The sequence below is a fragment of the Hippocampus guttulatus genome, chromosome 9 (genome assembly GCF_054856545.1).
Source record: "Hippocampus guttulatus isolate MCC_2025c chromosome 9, RoL_Hgut_1.0, whole genome shotgun sequence".
NCBI lineage: Eukaryota > Metazoa > Chordata > Actinopteri > Syngnathiformes > Syngnathidae > Hippocampus > Hippocampus guttulatus.
In genome coordinates, this window is record NC_141269.1 from 10,652,501 (window position 1) to 10,672,366 (window position 19,866).

The 19,866-nt window shown below is 46.5% G+C and overlaps 1 protein-coding gene across 1 annotated transcript in view; it reads left to right on the forward strand.

The window, feature by feature from the left end:
• LOC147200279 (uncharacterized) overlaps positions 1 to 8,792 on the forward strand; it is an 18,082-nt gene extending 9,290 nt beyond the window's left edge. Inside the window, exons 5-9 of the mRNA XM_086119935.1 lie at positions 1,893 to 1,964; positions 2,273 to 3,321; positions 3,916 to 4,742; positions 5,172 to 5,408; positions 7,330 to 8,792. Of these exons, the coding sequence (XP_085976061.1) occupies positions 1,893 to 1,964; positions 2,273 to 3,321; positions 3,916 to 4,742; positions 5,172 to 5,408; positions 7,330 to 7,583 (2,439 nt within the window). The 3' untranslated portion in view covers positions 7,584 to 8,792. The remainder of the gene's footprint in view (positions 1 to 1,892; positions 1,965 to 2,272; positions 3,322 to 3,915; positions 4,743 to 5,171; positions 5,409 to 7,329) is intronic.
• The last annotated feature ends 11,074 nt before the right edge of the window (positions 8,793 to 19,866 follow it).

Sequence of the window (19,866 nt, forward strand, 5' to 3'; positions counted from 1 at the left end):
CAAGCTAAAAACACGTTTTTAAAAAGGCAACGAAAAACGGAGTTCCGTTGTATTTTATTTAGCCATCGTACAATGTACTCACGTTTTTCGATCAATCATCACCCAGAAATCCATCAAAGTCCTCATCCTCTGTATCAGAATTGAACAATTGTGCAAGTACCGGTAATCCATCAAAAACGCCGTGTTCCCTCTCGTTGTCAGTCACTCTCATTGCCATGTGGCTCCACAAAAATGATGCCGGCTTTGCCAAAAACTCGAAGAACAGTGCAAGCAGACACGTTCGTCCAAGCAGCCACAATCCATTCGCAAATTGTGGCGTAACTCGCCCGGCGCTGCCTCTCACTCTTTGTAAAGTTGTGTTTGCCATCGATCATTCATTGTTCCCATGCCGTTGGCAACTTTACTTTGAACGCCCGGTTGATGCCGATGTCCAGCGGTTGGAGTTCTTTAGTCAAGCCTCCGGGAATAACGGCAAGCTCAGAGTTCATTTGCTTGACTTGGTTTTTCACCGCTGCTGTGAGATGGGCACGCATGCCAAAAGCATAACCGATGGCTTGAAGTTTGAACTGAGCTTCGTAGGCGTGTCTCTTTGTAGAATTTATTTTCGGCGGTTCTTAGAAACCAAAACCGAAGTTGTTTTGCAACAATGCACATAGCCACACTCTATACAGGTGTTGGTACCTGCTTGTAGCGTCCCTTTAGCGTCCACTTACACGCCCACCCTTCACTCATTGGCGGACTTCTTCCCTGCATGCCTGTCACTCACGTCTGCCTTTTCGCTCTCTTTCTCTCCATATATGTATATATACACGCCCACCCTTCACTGATTGGCCGACTTCTTTGCCGCATGCCTGTCCACAGTCACTTCCGCCTTTTTTTCTATATAAACAGCGTGTCGGCTGTCAGTCAGGTTTTGGAACTCAGCGCATAGACAAGACGCTCCGCATCATAAGGCGTCCTGTCCATTTTGGAGAAAATTTTAGACTTTTAATGGCGCCTTATAGTCGTGAAAATACGGTACTCACATTAAAAAAAAAATGGAGAAGTCTGTTAGGTCCATGTTATTGAAACATTTTAATGAACATGCTTTAGAATGCAAACCAAATGGCTTCTAGCTGAAATCACCATTATCACTTCATGTTTAACTGTCACCCAGGGACAAATTAACTTGAACAATACAAAACATTGGTCGTTCCACCAAGATTTTCCTGTGCTATTTGCTACAAATGCATGGCACTATCATGTGACCGACAGTGGTTTGCTATTTGCATGTGAATTGTACCATGCGTTTCTGTGTTTTCAGCATAAATGTTTGTAAATGTCGTGTGTGTCCTCGATCATGGGCTGATCATTTGTAACCATAAAGAGTTAACCATACAGACCGATCGCCTCGGGGAGGCAACAATGGGCACAGTCGCACACTGCTGCACACCTTGCACACACGCATTCCCACTACACACACGCTCTCTGACACACATGCAGACAAAGCTAGGGCATGGGGTTACCATGGTGATGACTGAGCTCCAACACCTACCTTATAGCACTTAGGTAACTGCAACCATCATTAGTGGGTGACATATGTCCCTTTAATGGATTCTATTAAACTGGATCCGTTTTTTTTCCCCAACAAAATGATGATAGCGACTTTCATTTAGGCTAGAAAAAGTAGATCCGAGGTTAAGAGGGAACGCACAATTTCTTCTAAAACCACATTCATTATTTACAGTCTTGGAAGAAATCTAATGTGAGTGTTAAGCATTGGTTAAGACTCTTTATATATCAAAATCATATCGCACCATTGGGGGGGGGGCTCGAAATGTCGCCTGAGAATGATTGCAATGACAAACATTAATAAGCATATCTGTATTGCTGTACTGGTTTGTGTTCCTCAGGGTTTCCGTGGTTCCATGTCTCCAGCGCAACATGAGTGCAATTCTGACATGGAGAATAGCAACATCAAAAAGGTAGATATCTGCTTGATCGTATTCACTTGCAAAATTCCCTATTTTGAATCACCAAACTCGTAATCTGTTGTGATGCATGCACATAGCGAATTTGTACGTCATCTAGCAGCACATTTGCCTTCTTTGGTTAATTGACTCATGTCATCATGTCATCATGTCATAATCACTGTAATCAACCATTACCTTCTGATTGCACAGCATATAGATGTAAATAGTTGAAAAGGTAAATTCACATTGGCAAAGTCATTAATATCTATATATTTTTACTGTAATTGCACATTGTCTCTTTGTATGCCCGTTGCTTTCAGGAGGATGAGCCTATGTCGACTACCCAGCGACCGAAGAAACAACAGCAGTACCAAGACTATGTCACTCCCTCTTGGTCCCTTTCCCCCTCTTCCTCACCCATCTCGCATTCTGACGCCAGTGAGTCCGATGCAGGAGATGAGTACAACGCAAGCCCCCGCGGGCGCACCCCACGTCGGCGCAAGAAGCGCCGTGGCACCCCTTCGAGGAAAAAGACCCCTCATCGGACTCAGTCTGGGCACCCAGCGCCTGCTTCCTCCAGTCATCCTCTCCCTTCCTCCCACCCTCCTGTGCCCTCTCCCCCCGGCTCCTCTTTCTGCAACTCAACCAAGCCTGTGTTTAAAGCTCCTGCTCCTCTCAGCCCCAACAGCACATGCAACACAGATGTTCCCCGAGGAGGTGTGTCCATCGACTCCATGCGCCAAACTTGTGACTACTGCGGACGCCACTTCCGCTCATTGGGCCGCCATTTGGACAAACACCATGCCCACCAGCCGGACGTGTGCTCTGCACTCGTGGAGCGTTACACTCAGATGCCCCGACTGAACACGCATAACACAAATGTCGCCGCGGCCCACGCTAATCACAACACAAAGGCGGCACCTGTTGCGACACAGAGCCGAGCAGAACAGAGCGGTGTTCAGGATCTCTCCTTATGTCCTCCGACTGCAGCCAAACAATCGCCGGCCCCAGGATCACCCGCAATGACGCCTCCGCGAGGGCAGAACGCCGTGGCGGTGTCGGTCCTGAAGAGGAGCCCGCCACCGGTGGCTGTGACTCCACCCAGAAAGGGAGGAGGGAGGAGACTGAAAAAAGAACGCCTGGATGAAGAGGAAGATGAAGAAGCTGTGGAGGTACTGCGATCAAAGAGGCCCAAAGAGGAGGATGTCGAGGTCGGCTGTGCTCAGTCTATCAGAAACGAATCGTCCAAAGAGATGCCGAAGCAAAAAATGGAGGAGGAAGAAGAAGAGGAGGAAGACGAGGACGAGAATGGTGTGGTGGATGTGGATGATGAAAGCGGGACCGAGGATAAGGAAAAAGACTCGCTTAGGTAAAACTTAATTGCCATGTGAAAAATTGTTCGTCGGTTGTTGCCTCACTTCCCTCACTGCCTTGCTACTTGCCTAAATCAGTCTAAAGTCTGCGACCCACGGGCCACATCCAGCTTCTAATTGTTCAGAAGTCAAAATAAAACACAAGATATGATGTTGTTTTATTTTGAAAGCAGTGCTTTAATTTTGAAAGCGCACTTGCATAAGCGGCATAAGCGAGTTAACGCAAAAACTTGGTGTGTTGATTAAATTGTGATATTAATAGGTGTACTGTATATGTAATTTTATTTTTTCTTAACCTTTTTATTTCATAATGACAACTATCTACACAAGCAGCATCTTCTCAAAATTGATCGTGAAAAAGCAAAAATCTGCACTCAAATGATGCACACACAAAAGGGTTTGTAATTGCCTAGAGATGAGATGCCACAAGATGGTGCCAGATACTTCCTGTTAAATAATGAGCTATCCATCCATCCATCCATCCATTCTCTAATCTGCGTATCCTCACAAGGGTCTATATTAAAAATGTAATTTTAGTCTGAAAAATACGGTACAGTAATTGCTCACGTTGTTGACTGGTCTTTCTGCAGTTCTGGGCGTCACCAAATGCTGCCCCTCCTGTCGTCTTTGTCGTCCCTCGTTCTGTATCTGCGCCGGCTGCAGCATTCGGCCTTCCTGTCGCTGTCTCGGCAGCTGCAATCAGCCGAGGCCTGGCGACTCCTCTGCCACTCCAGCCTCGCGCTCCTCATCCTGTACAACCGACGGCGCGAGTGTGAGGTTTCCAAGTTGTCCATCACAGAGTACCGAGCGCGTGTCACTCCTCAGTGCCCCGTCCCCGTTCCCCCTGGCTCTCCCCCAGCTCTCACGCCACTGGAGGCCTCTCTGTCTCCCTTTGAGCGGCTGGTTCTTTCCCATCTCCCGCGGGTCGGTGTCCAGGGCAAACGTGGCCGCATCCAGCCCCTCATTCTGCCCCCTCACGGCGAGCCCTGCCTGGAACTCCTCCTGCAGACACGTCAAGATGTGGGCGTTGACCCGGTCAACCCTTACATCTTCGCCAGGCCCTACCACTCCCCCGCCACACCCCTGCGAGGCACAGACCTCCTCCGAAGCCTGGCCCGCTCCAGCGGCACCCGCAATCCCAGAGCCCTCACTCAGACCAGGGTACGACGGCAGGTGGCCATCCTGACCCAGCTCCTGCTCCTCGGAGAGGGAGAGGAGCCGGGACAGCCGGGAGGCAGTGCGGTGGAAAGGCTGGAGCACTTCCTGGAGAGGGAGTACCATGTGACGCAGAACTGTGCCGGAATTGGTCAAGATCCAGGCCTGATGGGCAGAGTGGGCCGCGTTGTGCTGTGCGGCGAGAGAGACGGAGTGCTCTTCAGAGGCATGAGTCTGAACCACATCTGCTTGGAGCTGGATGGTGAGCCGGACAGACGAGTGACACTTTTTTTGTATTTGGGCAAATGGAAAGTGTTGTCAGTGTTGCTGCCGACCCGCTGTAAGTCGGTGATTCCCAACCAGAGCCATAATGTGAGAGATCAACGAGTGTGCCATGGGAAATAATGCAACGAGTGTGCCATGGGAAATAATGCAGTTTCACTCAATTGGTCTGAAAAAAATTGACAGAACGATTAAATGCTCTTCCGCTAGATGGCAGAAGATACTAAATTATGAATCTGTATAGCCACCTGTTGCCATTCATACAACAGAATAAGACAATATTGTTTCCTTTTTGTGACGTCTTTGTCGGGTGGTGTTCTGTGATCAAATATGTGCCTTGGTGGGAAGTACAGAACTGCAATAAGTAGACTAATAAAAGTCCCCTTTCCTCTTCTTTAACCGTTCACAGTTATGTCGGGAAACTCTGCAGATTCTTACTCAGAAGGAGAATCGGAAGGGGAGCAAGCAAAGGAGAAGCCAGAGTCCCCCACCATTGCCCCCTCTCCAAAACCCACACCAACCTTGCTCTACGTCAGGAAGGGCAAGAACAACGGCCGAGTGGGACGGCCCAAAAAGATCAAAAACGCCCAGTCACTTGCTCCGCCTCCTCCTCCTCTCATGCCAATTAGCCGAAGGAGAGGCTCGGGTAAGACAACATTTTGTTTGGCCTTATGACATAGGTGTCAAACTCAGGTCCTGGAGGGCCGCTGTCCTGCACGTTTTCCGAGTCTCCCTGTTGCAACACACCTGAATCAAATGATCAGATCATCAGCAAGCTCTGCGGAAGCCTGACATTAAACCTGTTCATTTGAATCAGGTGTGTTGCAGCAGGGAGACTTGGAAAACATGCAGGACAGCGGCCCTCCAGGACCTGAGTTTGACACCTATGCCTTATGACATAGGAGGGTTCTCTAATGTATATGGTCCAGCAACTCATCGCAATCCAATTCAATTCCACTTAAACATGAGGACCATGTGTACCCCTAAATGAGATGCTAATTATTTCTTGAATATTTCAACCCAAAATATTCATCCCGTTTTCAGAAAATGTAATTGAATTCAATTCAATATTTATCCTTCGTCGCTCGCTAACCTGCACAGCTTCTACAAAAGACATGGCTGCGAACAGGCAGGAGTGAGATTGCAAAAATGCAGTCAGTATTACCAACTTCTCTAGTCATTATGTTGAGTGACATTATTATATATTTTTTCAAAAAAGTGAAAAGCCTGTTTTGATTGCCGCAAGAAATATATAAACAAATAAGGCGAATCCACTTTACATCGATTTCTGTATGGCAAAGAAAAGGAGGTGTTGGAAACTTTTGATCTGCGAGCTAAGCGCTTGTGAGCCTCAAAATATTTAGCCAAGGTCACCTTGCCCAACTTTTACAACTCGACCTGAGAAGTGAGCGTGAACGAGCTAGAAATACCGCGCACATGCAGGGTAATTGGCTTCGAGTGTTCCCTGCTATGTCACCATTCATCGTTAGTGCACCTGTTATTTTGCACATTTTCAAGTGATCATTTTTTGTTTTTTTGCAGTGTGCATCTAACACCCACACACACTCCAACATACAGTATATGTCCATTCTTTTCTGTGCAGTGTTCAACGGCTATTTGTGGGCAATTTGGGCTATAAATATACATTTTGCAAGTAACTGACACCCCCTAAAAAGGTTTGTGGTTGCCTAATCTACCGCAGGATGGCGGTAGACAAGCAAATTAAGATGCTCAAAGCAATTCATCATAGTCTGCATATTCTGCAATTTGACGTGTATCGGCCTTTATAAAACATGCAGCTAATAAGAAATCAATTTAAAACTGGGGAAAATGCAGGATATTCTTTGCACTTTTTTCTTTGTGTGGACAAGTATATGTGAAAGATGAATATGTAATTTATATTGAACATTTGAAAATGTTGATCTACTGTGCAAACCTTTAGGGAACTTTCGTTGAACTTTATGAAACATGCTCCTGAGCCTTGGAGCTTCCTGCACTGTTTGTATGCATTTGGGAAAAAAAGATATCTATTGGCTAAGGTTTAGACGTCAAAGTGCCCTCAGGCTTGGATTTCGAACCTCGTAGCTCACCCGATTTCTGGGTTTGGTCATGTGACATTCACGATGCTGGGGGCACTTTGATGTCACTTTCACTTGACAACAGGGGGCGATGCTGCATAAAATGGCAGCATCCTTAAATTGGCTGAAAACCGGTTTCTTCATCTGATTAGTTCTTATTCCATGAATGCAATATGTATCAGAATATACTTGTGGGGGAACATAGAACATATTGCAGAGAAACTTTTGAAGGTGGCACTGCTTTGAGCAGGCAGGTGAGGAGGGTGGGCATGGCCCCATATGCTTCATAAGCATTGAGATAAAGTCTACAAACGATAACACCAATAGTCTACAAAATGATAACACCCTTTTACCGCATATGAATATCGGCTCCAAATAGCACGCACAACAAGAGTCTATGGATGCGTTTTTTTCAGCGAATAACAGGATAGCGTACACCACTGACCACTCAGGCTGAATGTTTGTGTTTCTCAAAATGCTTTCTGCCAGGGAAGCGTGGTGTTCTGAAGCGTCCCTGGTCCGAAGCAGAACGCGCGGCAGTGGAGGAACACCTGACCCAAAACATCAACGAGCTCCGCGTGCCCGCCAAGGCCGACTGCGAGCGCTGCCTGCAACAGTGTCCTCTGCTGGTTAGTAACCAGCGGGACTGGCGGGCCATTAAGTTTTACTGCCACAATCGCATTCAGCTGCTGAAGAAGAATCAGCGGCGTGAAAGCGAGCCGCTGCCCCTCATCGTGTGCTGAGAAAGGAGGCGAGAGGAGAGCGCGCGGCCACTGATACTGAAACAGCTATTCAAATTTCACAGCCCTTGATTTCACTGACAGAAGAACCCTTCAAGAACAGAGTACGCGTTTTTTTTTTCTTTTCTGCGGGTCAGACAGCAGTCCGTTCAGGTGCCGTATGGGGAACAGTACATGACGACGACTGCAGCCGCTGTTCTATACGGACGTCCCCTCTTCTTACTAATGTGTAAACTTGTGCCACATTTAATCCCTACAGTGTTATATGAAGTAGCGTTAGAAATTCACGCACCTGGAAGTTTTACACGGACAACCGCATTTCTTTCGATCGAGGCAAAGAAAGATGTTCATTGTAAGTGTAAAAGAATCCAAACACTAATTTCTTCTATTTGTGCAGTTGACTTCAGTGTTAGATTTTTGTTTGATTAAATTTAGTGTTAATCTTAAAGGAAAGGTAAGTCAAAGGTACTACGTATTCAATCAACTGAAGTACATTTTTCGAGGATTTCCAGAGTTGAAGTTGTCGATTTTCCTGTGAGAGACAATGAAATGTGACATCAGAATGTTGAGTACTTGCAACGTTTTGTTCAAATTTCCACGATAAGAACATGATCACAACCCCGTTTGGACAGTTGTGTGTCCACTCTCCGTTGTGCAATCCTTTCATCAAGGAATGCTGTTGTTGTTTTTTAAACGTGCTACAGTTTCACCCGATAAGCTGGATATCACTTTCGATGTAAATAGGAGACTTGTGCTTGTGTTCAGTTTCTTCAAAAGTGGGCAGTTACAAAACTCTGAAAAGTGGTTGCTCTGGGTGTTCATGTTTGTTACAATGTCTGTCGTATTCTCCCATGGCTCCTTTTTCAGCTACATCAAATATTTGCATTGAACAATCTCTTCATCCATCATTTAAAAGCTCCTGTGAAAACCTAAGATGGATACTTGAAGTTTATTCAAACTTTTGCCGAATCTGTAATGTCAGTTTTTGCTCCAGCCTTGCCATTTACATTGTATATAACAAATATATTGTCACTATATAAAATGGTAGACTATATGTAGCCTCCTTCATTTCTGGGTCATTACTACCTGTACATTATTCTCTTTTGTAAATACTTCTCAGAGAAACAAAGGAAAAACCCAAAGTTTGACTTGCCTTGGTTGGTGTTATGTTCTTTGTTTTCTTTTTATAAGTCTTATAAAACTTTAAAGCCCCGTGTCTTGTGATTTATTTATTGTTGTGTACTTTAACATGAAATTCTGATTCATAATTTTCATGCCCTTTTTGACCAAGTCTCGTTTGTTATTTGGGACAAATTTCTTAACCAATCCACAACATATGGTGTCATGTTTGGTGGCTTGTATTGTTTTTTTTCTCCAGTCAACCTGCACCTCGAAGCAAGCTCTGACCAGGCATTTATTATTCAACAGCAAACTCTGTAAATGTTGATGTTGTCGTCTTTATAGTACCCCATTATTTGAGCGCTACTCCCATTGGCTCTTACAAACCCAATTCTAAAATTAATGCGTGGATATATTGATTAATTGATTCATCCGAGTCCGATTTGATTTTTATTTTTTATTGTTTTTTTTACGACCACTATTTTAGGGTCACTTTGCGAGGCAAGCTATCTGGCGTATCACTAAAGCAACTGGTGGAGAGGCGGGCCAAGATGACTACCGAGTAGACGGACCTTACTGAGCTCCTTTACATAAAGCAGAAAACCCGGTGGAAAATCCACTAAACTGTACTCAACTTCAGACAAAAGAGTTCGCACAAGGCAACAGAAAAAAAGGGACGGCCAAGTGACCGCAGTGACGTCACATCGGCACCTAACATTTTTCTGTGCATTAAAATGAACCAGGGGGATTATTTTGGCAAATACAAGACCAGACATAAGAATGGGAACACCAGTGGGCATGACGAGCAATGTCCACATGTATTTTTGTGCCAATTGATCACTATTTTCTAACATTACGTACAATGTATGTACAACAAATTGTGTCAGATTCCTGGGCTGACCCCACTGCTTTTTAAGATAAGATAGCCTTTATTTGTCCCACACTGGGGAAATTTACAGTCTACAGCAGCAAGATTGTGGGTAGAAGAAAAACAAAGTGTTTGCATTCACAGATAATGTTGTTTACATTTTTATTTTAATTCGAAGCAGCACAATAACACAGGCTTATTTGCATTGACAATTTACGTGTTGTTGCGTGTTTTACAGACATTTCTGCTATCACACAATGGAATTCTATTTTTATTTCGATTTTATTTTGGCAGCCATCACTCAATGGAGTTCTATTTTTATTTCGATTTTACTTTGGGGGCGTGTAGGCGCTGTTCTTACAGTTAGTGAACACGATCGTCATAATCACTCCGCCGAAGTGAAAAGTCTTGAGTTCTGTAAAATGTGTTGCTCAATGTGTCAAAAGTCTTCACGTACGCTCTAACACAATGGTGTCAAACCTACGGCCCGCGGGCAGGAACCGGCCCCAATGAGGTTCGATCTGGCCCGCGGATAATTTAAAAGTGAAAAAAATGCATTAAAGACGCAGAATGAATACTTTAAATAAAAATGCAATTCGTGGATTATCCGCTAGGGGGCACACTGTTTTGATTACATTAGAAGACAACATTGTTTTGATCGGGGAAGAAAACAGCAGTCTCAGTCTGTCACCGAGATAGACCCAACACAGCAAATGACATGAAAGCGCCAACCAATGCTTCTTGAGAGCAAAACAAAGGAAAGAGATGAGATTTTGGTGATTCATAGCACAGTATGGTATCATGTTAATGTTTCGGCCCACTTGACATCTACCGAGTCCGTATGTGGCCCACAATGTGAAATGAGTTTGACACCCCTGCTCTAACACTTCCCTTGAGGGAAATGAAAAGATTGCCACTTATTTCCTGATCTGCATGCCTCTCGTATGGACACTAGATGGAACCGTTGCTTTATAGGCTTGAAGTACTTCTGTCACTTATGCAACTTTCGTCTTTTGTGCCGTTCGAGGTCGCTAGACAGTCAGGCCTGTCATGTACTCTTGTCGAAAGCACTGAAGTTCATTGAATACGTCGTCATTACAAATGGACACATTTGGTGTGAGATGATAATAATTAATAATTAAAATATAGTCCTTTTTATTCTCTGCCTTTGCATCCTGTAAGAAATCACGTAAGTCGATTTTAAACAAAGTCACTTAAATTGCATTAAGGTATGATGTTGGGGAATACATCCCCAATTTTATGATCAAACTCACAATAGCTTAAATCTACACGTTTACTTGCTGACCTTGTGTATGATTATCTTGCTGCAGTCATAATGCAGTACATAGGCGATTCACCCGAATGACTGGCATGAAAAACAACAGTGAGAGACCTTGGTCGAGGAAGTCATCGGTTAAGAATCCTTCACCATTCATTTCTCAGAAAAGAGTAATTCATGGATTGATTTATGGGTTTTTTCATCAATCCACGCCAGCCCTCAATGTTCTGGTTCACGGTATTGTCACTGTTATATACCCCTCTCTCCTTCTCTATCATCAGCACCATTTATCCGTAAATACCGCTGCAAGTCTCTGATCACGATTTTTTCAGTAGCTATTTCGAACGAGTCTGCTGAACAGTGCCGGTCCACCATTAGTCAATACGGGTAAATGTTCATGTTTTTTTTTTTTTTTAAATCGAGGACACCAGACGCATAAGTAGTTTGCGGATCTGCATTGACCACCGCCAATAGTGCGAATGCTTCCGCGTGACCTTCCTGCCATCCAACCAACCATACAACTGCTGCATCCCCGAGGAGTACCCGATAACATCGCCCTTTTTGTATTTACGATTTCAACTTCAGTTTTTTGGAGGGAGGGGAGGGGGGCATCTAACACATCAATGCTTGAAATAAGCGGTTTCGCATCGCAGTTTGTGACGTCATTCGTGTATTTTGGCCATGAAATGACACCATTGAATATTAAAAATAACATCTGAGTAGACGCTGCCCGCTGTTACTGAGTGCGTGTTTTGCCCCCCCCCCCCCCCCCGTTTCTTTTTTGTTTTTTTGCTCTGGCGACAGGCGCTCACACTGTGTGTGCGAACAAGAAACGGATCAAATAGCGTTTTTCCCTCTAGTCCTGGACGCCAATAGCACTGACCAGCGGGGGGGGGGCACACACACAATTCGATCAATTTCTTCTTCGGTAGTCGCTTCAGGTCTTTCCTGTGTACTGCTGTTGATATAGTACCTCATATAGTACCTCCATAGTGGCGTACCGCTGCAACAGCAGTTAAATTACATAGCGGCCGCAGATATCAATCGGTCAATCAGCACGGCTGTGTTCCGGAATATCAATCGGTCTGGCTGGGGCCTACCCAAAATTAGCTGGCCACGCAATTTTGAACGCAGGAAAACCACTGCATTGGATGATCTTTAAATCCAGAAAGAAGCTTTATCATCAAATGCAATGAGGGAGCAGGACTGCATATCCAGCTTTCAAGGGTCTGCCAATGACGAGCTCTTTCAGGAGGAAGGGCCCGTTGAGTCAGATGTCTAAACCCAAAAGCATAGTGATAAAACAGTAAATTCGGAACACGCAGTCCACCCTCATCAGTTAGTTTCTGGAAGGATTGCAGCTTCGCCCTGAGGCGCTTACCGTTCCATATAACATGATCACAAAATCCGTTGAAGTGATGGAAATACCAGAGCGGAATTCTCACACGAATGAATGGTTGAACCTTGGGGTACAGATCATTTCATTAACGTTAGCCCTGCCTCATAAAAAACATCGTTCAATATAATTTTAAACCTCAATAGTGGTTCAACATGAACCCAAAGCAAATCAGAAAGAGAACGAGGAAACAAAATCCCAAGACATGATTCCTGACTGTAGCCAACTGAAACTCATGCACCATGTCGAAACAGTGCCTCGAGGCATTGAAGTGTCAGCGAGAGGGCCTCTGATTTATTCCAATTTACCCGCATCCTGGCAGCCGAGAAATCCAGTTAAATATTCGTAAAAAGTGCAGGTACAGATTGTTGCGGCTGCGTAACTAGCACCAGGGCGTCATCAGCTGTTAGAGGAATCTATGAACAAAATTGTATCATGTTTAAAGTTTCATTTAATCTGGGCACATCTAAACGTTTGGGTGCGTATCCAGCACCCCCAAATGCCTGTGCACAAACCTGGCCGGAGGGCTGTTGAAGTCCACAATTAGCACGTCAATACAGGTGGGCGATCACAGGGGAGAAGGTGAAACTCGGTCACAAAAGGGGAATGAATAATTCGGGCAGCGGTTGAACAACAAAAGACAAGTTGAGAGCACCCGTCGCACCCAGGCGACATTGGCCATCCGCAAAGTCTGCAACATGTTAATTCAATGTAGACCAGACAGAAAAGGCGCCAACGTACTGGTGGTTCAAAGTTTAAAAACAGTTAACCAATCACTACCGAGGGGCCGGACCGGGGGTGCGGTATGCAAATATCGGGGGGCAGCGTTTTCCTTATATGTTACAATAAAAGTTCGAATTGGCGGGAAGGGAGCTCGAGTGTGTGATCATCGGAGCAACTAAACCGCCATTCGCTCTCAGAGATCCGCTCCCGCCGATATTGAAGACAATTTTCCTGTGTGCCGAGTCATTTCTTTAACACTGTCCGAGAAAGTCTCTGACATCAGCATAGGGCATCAGATTCATCACGAATAGAGGCCACTATTGGTTCTAAGAATCAGGTGAAAAGCAAGGGACTTAAAGGATGGCCCTGACACGTGCCTCTAAAAAGCACGAATGACAGAATATACAAATTGATTGGTTAGTAGTGTCACGTGGGGTGCTGAAGCAGAGATGACGCAGGAATGTGCTCCAGCGCATTGTTGCCCAGTGAGGGCAGCTGAAAACAGACATGCACGGCTGTTTAGCTCATTCCCCCACATATTCCCCCACAAAGCAGGGAGAATCAGAGGGAGGAAAAATGATTCAATCCAGAGCAATTGTGTGTTGTAGGTTTCTCCGTAAGTCGTCACCTTACCGTGGTGGAGGGGTTTGTGTGTCCCGATGATCCTAGGAGCTAAGTTGTCTGGGGCTTTATGCCCCTGGCAGGGTCACCCATGGCAAACAGGTTCTAGGTGAGGGGCCAGACAAAGCACGGCTCAAAGACCCCTTATGAAGAGCAAAATATATGGACCAAGGTTTCCCTTGCCCGGACGCGGGTCACCGGGGCCCCCCTCTGGAGCCAGGCCTGGAGGTGGGGCTCGTTGGCAAGCGCCTGGTGGCCGGGCCTACACCCATGGGGCCCGGCCGGGCACAGCCCGAAGAGGCAACGTGGGTCCCCCTTCCCATGGGCTCACCACCCATGAGAGGGGCCAAAGGGGTCGGGTGCAATGTGAGCTGGGTGGCAGCCAAAGGCGGGGACCCTGGCGGTCCGATCCTCGGCTGCAGAAGCTAGCTCTTGGGACATGGAATGTCACCTCTCTGACAGGGAAGGAGCCTGAGCTGGTGTGTGAGGCAGAGAAGTTCCGACTGGATATAGTCGGACTTGCCTCCACACACAGCCTGGGTTCTGGTACCAGTTCTCTCGAGAGGGGTTGGACTCTCTTCCACTCTGGAGTTGCTCACGGTGAGAGGCGCAGAGCAGGTGTGGGCATACTCATTGCCCCCCGGCTCAGTGCCTGTACATTGGGGTTCACACCGGTAGACGAGAGGGTTGCCTCCCTCCGCCTTCGGGTGGGTGGACGGGTCCTGACTGTTGTTTGTGCATATGCACCAAACAGCAGCTCAGCATACCCACCCTTTTTGGAGTCCTTGGAGGGTGTGCTGGAGAGTACTCCTGCTGGGGACTCCCTTGTTCTGCTGGGGGACTTCAATGCTCACGTGGGCAATGACAGTGAGACCTGGAGGGGCGTGATTGGGAGGAACGGCCCCCCCGATCAGAACTTGAGTGGCGTTTTGTTATTGGACTTCTGTGCTCGTCACGGATTGTCCATAACAAACACCTTGTTCAAACATAAGGGTGTCCATATGTGCACTTGGCACCAGGACACCCTAGGCCGCAGTTCGATGATCGACTTTGTAGTTGTATCATCGGATTTGCGGCCGCATGTTCTGGACACTCGGGTGAAGAGAGGGGCGGAGCTGTCAACTGATCACCACCTGGTGGTGAGTAGGCTCCGATGGTGGGGAAAGATGCCGGTCCGTCCTGGCAGACCCAAACGTATTGTGAGGGTTTGTTGGGAGCGTCTGGCGGAATCCCCTGTCAGAAGGAGTTTCAACTCCCACCTCCGACAGAGCTTTTTCCATATTCCGGGGGAGGCGGGGGACATTGAGCCCGAGTGGACCATGTTCCGTGCCTCTATTGTTGAGGCGGCCAATCTGAGTTGTGGCCGTAAGGTGGTTGGTGCCTGTCGTGGCGGCAACCCCCGTACTCGCTGGTGGACACCAGCAGTAAGGGATGCCGTCAAGTTGAAGAAGGAGTCCTATCGAGCCTTTATGGCCTGTGGGACCCCAGAGGCAGCTGACGGGTATCGACTGGCCAAGCGGAACGCAGCTTCGGTGGTCGCCGAGGCAAAAACCCGAGCGTGGGAAGAGTTCGGTGAGGCCATGGAAGCCGACTTCCGGACGGCTTCGAGGAAATTCTGGTCCACCATCCGACGTCTCAGGAGGGGGAAGCAGTGCACCACTAACACTGTGTACAGTGGGGATGGGGCGCTGCTGACTTCGACTCGGGACGTTGTGAACCGGTGGGCAGAGTACTTCGAAGACCTCCTCAACTCCACCAACACGCCTTCCTTGGAGGAAGCAGAGCCTGGGGACTCTGAGGTGGGCTCTCCTATCTCTGTGGTTGAAGTCACCGATGTGGTTAAAAAGCTCCTCGGTGGCAGGGCCCCGGGGGTGGATGAGATCCGCCCGGAGTTCCTCAAGGCTCTGGATGTTGTGGGGCTGTCCTGGTTGACACGCCTCTGCAACATCGCGTGGTCAACAGGGAGAGTGCCTCTGGATTGGCAGACCGGGGTGGTAGTCCCTCTTTTTAAAAAGGGGGACCGGAGGGTGTGTTCCAACTACAGAGGGATCACACTCCTCAGCCTCCCTGGTAAGGTCTATTCAGGGGTGCTGGAGAGGAGGGTCCGTCAGGAAGTCGAGCCTCAGATTGAGGAGGAGCAGTGTGGTTTTCGTCCCGGCCGTGGAACAGTGGACCAGCTCTACACCCTTAGCAGGGTCCTCGAGGGTATGTGGGAATTCGCCCAACCAGTCTACATGTGTTTTGTGGACTTGGAGAAGGCGTTTGACCGTGTCCCGCGGGGAGTTCTGTGGGGGGTGCTTCGTGGGTATGGGGTACCGAACCCCCTGATACGGGCTATTCGGTCACTATACCACCGATGTCAGAGTTTGGTTCGCATTGCCGGCAGTAAGTCGGAATCGTTTCCAGTGGGGGTAGGACTCCGCCAAGGCTGCCCTTTGTCGCCGATTCTGTTCATAACCTTTATGGACAGAATTTCTAGGCGCAGCCGAAGCGTTGAGGGGGTCCGTTTTGGGAGCCTCAGTATTGCATCCCTGCTTTTTGCAGATGATGTGGTGCTGTTGGCTCCTTCAAACGGGGCTCTCCAACTCTCACTGGAGCGTTTCGCAGCCGAGTGTGAAGCGGTTGGGATGAAGATCAGCACCTCCAAATCTGAAACCATGGTTCTCAGTCGGAAAAGGGTGGAGTGCCCCCTCCGGGTCGGGGAGGAGATCTTGCCCCAAGTGGAGGAGTTCAAGTATCTTGGGGTCTTGTTCACGAGTGGGGGCAGGAGGGAGCAGGAGATTGACAGGCGGATCGGTGCAGCGTCTGCTGTGATGCGGACGTTGTATCGGTCTGTCGTGGTGAAGAAGGAGCTGAGCCAAAGGGCGAAGCTCTCAATTTACCGGTCGATCTACGTTCCAACCCTCATCTATGGTCACGAGCAATGGGTCGTGACCGAAAGAACGAGATCCCGGATACAAGCGGCCGAAATGAGTTTTCTCCGCAGGGTGTCCGGGCTCTCCCTTAGAGATAAGGTGAGAAGCTCGGTCATCCGGGAGGGGCTCAGAGTCGAGCCGCTTCTCCTCCACATCGAGAGGAGCCAGATGAGGTGGCTTGGGCATCTGATTCGGATGCCTCCTGAGCGCCTCCCTGGTGAGGTGTTCCGGGCATGTCCCACCGGGAGGAGACCCCGAGGAAGACCCAGGACACGCTGGAGAGACTATGTCACCCAGCTGGCCTGGGAACGTCTCGGGATCCCCCGGGGAGAGCTGGAAGAAGTAGCTAGGGAGAGGGAAGTCTGGGCTTCCCTGCTAAAGCTGTTGCCCCCGCGACCCGGCCCCGGATAAGCGGTAGATGATGGATGGATGGATGGATGGAGGTTTCTGAATAAATAATTAGAACAGGTCTCAAGGTTTCTGTCTTCCTTTCTGTTCTTTTTCTCTGTATCCCTCACACATTTCTGTATTGTATCATATTTAGTGTTTCCAGTTGGTTTTCTGTATGGATAGTAATGTTACAATTAAGGCAATTTTTTAAAATATTCACATGGCTACTGTTCACTAAGAGTGTATTCTATATGCATGTTTTTTTATATTTGTTTTAGTATATATACTGTTCTTTACCATTAAAAATAAATATATAAAAGCTTTTAAAAATTATTTTAAAAGTCTCTAGCATGAAACTCCCGAGGGTCTTCGCTTAGTCTGTAAACCTTTCCTGTGACCTGTTGCTTTGAATGTTGCTGCTGGAAAGGATTGTGGCTAATTTATCTCCCGTCTTCATGAAGGTTGATAGGAGAAACGTCCTAAAGGGCCCTGCGATTGGCTGGCAACTGGTTCAGGGTGTCCCCTGCCTACTGCCCGAAGACGGCTGGGATAGGCTCCAGCACCCACCGCGACCCTAGTGGGGATTAAGCGGTTCGGAAAATGGATGGATGGATGTCCTAAAGGGAGCCTAAAGATTGCTTCGGGGCCCCTTTACAAAGTCTATTTTTTTTTTTAAATTCAATGCCCTCTGCTTTCTGTATTTGAATGTGTCAGACACTGCTGTCATCTCAGTGCTGCAAATCATAGACTTGCCATCCACATCCTCCACCACCGTTTTCTCCTCCTTATTTCTCCTAGCACAGATTCACAAAAAGGATACAATCCTTGCCTGAAATATAAAAGTGTGTACAGCAGTGCCATGTGGTCTGCTTTCAATGTGGGATTTCAGTGGACTCGCTGGCTATTTGTACAGAGACAGATTTGGTTTTTGTAAGCGCAGCATATACATCGTTGGACAAATTATATTTACAAGGCCACACATGGAAGCTGAAATCAGTTTGGACAATTAAGAATTAACTCACAAATGACAGGAATAGAAGCTGCACGTCCAGGACACATGCTATGAAATGAAGGTAATAGACTGTTGGAAAGGAATATTATATGTGTAAATATATAACATAATTCATTAGAATCCATCTAAGTTTTAAAGGCCATGCCTGCTTGCCACTGGTTACAGATCTGTCCCACGCTCTTTACATTACTGTCAATTTTCATGCAACGGTTAGCTGAGGGTGTTTTATCAGTGAACCAGACAGGCGCAGAAACATTTGAGGGAATGTGCAGTGAAAGGCACCGGAGAGTGTATGATGAATATAAATTAAGAGGAGAACGCACACACAAACATGCGATTTTGCTTTGGTGTGATCGTGTTGATTAAGTCATTCACTGCAATTTATTTTACAATTCCCTACCAGCCCCCCTACCAAGAGAAGCAGTTTGCAAATGAAATTGCCTAGATTCCAATCAGTGATTATTGTTTTTGAACATAACTCCTTATTCATAAAGTCTTACACATGGAGACATCTCTGAAATGGCTGTATCATATGAAATGTCGTCATATATTTAAGAACTAAAAATAATTGAGTCTGCGAAATGTTGGCATTATGCCGAAATTGTATAAATTACGGTATACGGATTCAACTCCATGATTGAAGCTTTTCAATAGGGAGCTCAAAGTGGGATCTTTGCTTTTTTTTTGTGGTCTTTGAATAATTGCATCTTTCTGCAGTCGGTGGATGAATAACCACATTATTGAGTTGGAAGTATTAGGAGCAGCACAGCTTCACAATAGGTAGACGAGATAAGGGTTTACTATAGTCTAGCATTGGATGCAGTAAGGTCTTCAGAAAGGAAAAAACAACCCCATTACAGGTACATTTACAAAGCAAGAAAAAGAAAGGACATGAGGTGAACACAAGCAGCCAAGCGCAATTAACGTAAAAAGCCCGTGGAATGTGGGAGGAAACCACAGTGCCCAGAGAAAATCCACACAAGAATGCAGAAGCTGAGATACAAGGCCCAAAACTCAGAACAAGGAAGATGTGAGCACCGCTGCCCATATTTCTGCACCATTAACGATTATTCCAATGTGTCTCTGATGTAGAAGAGAATTTGCATCTTTTTTACTACATACCAATCTAATGTGCGGAATTACAGATGCGAGGTAATAATAATGCATGTAAGGTTGTCGGGGCCAGTGGCGTGTTGTGACGTTCACGGCTGGTGATGCATTCGAGTCAGATTTACACATTTATGAGCAAAACAGCATGATGTATTTCCCACTAAATTAGCAGCATCACATAAAAAAAATGGTAAACAAAAATAATCTGACATCAGTACTCTTTTCACATACCTATTTGGCCATGAAGCGCATTATTTCCGGCCATTTATAGAGAACCTATAAGGCAAGGCAAATTCTTACTTATTTAATAGTCATTCTATAAATATTAGGGGGTGGGGGGGAACTCGATTACATTTTTTTAATGTAATTAGCTACAGACTTTGTAATGAATTAATCTCGATTAATCACATTTTAACCATGTACCATGATTTGTCCTAAAAAAATGCAAACATTTTTAATTTCACAGGATTTTATTGGAAATGCCCCTGGCTGAAACTGAACAGAACCAACAGTGAAAGTGGCCTTGAATTATATTTACATCTCAGAGCACGATTGCCCTTAAATGGTTTCTGATTGGCACTTGCAAAGTTGGATCACATCACTACCTGTCGTACATTTTCGAACCCGTTATCTTTTACCACTAATTGTGGTCTAGCCAGAGCACTCAGCACAACGTGCAGGAATCCTTGTCGTTTTGGTTGCCATAACTTCTCCACGCGTCCCTGGTCACAGCACGTGCTGACATCAGAGAAAAGCGATGCATGCATTCCAAATATATACTGCACAGTAGTGGCCGCCTGTGGTTTATGGTGTCTGCTTTGATTAATACATTGGAAATCTTGAAAGTTGAAGG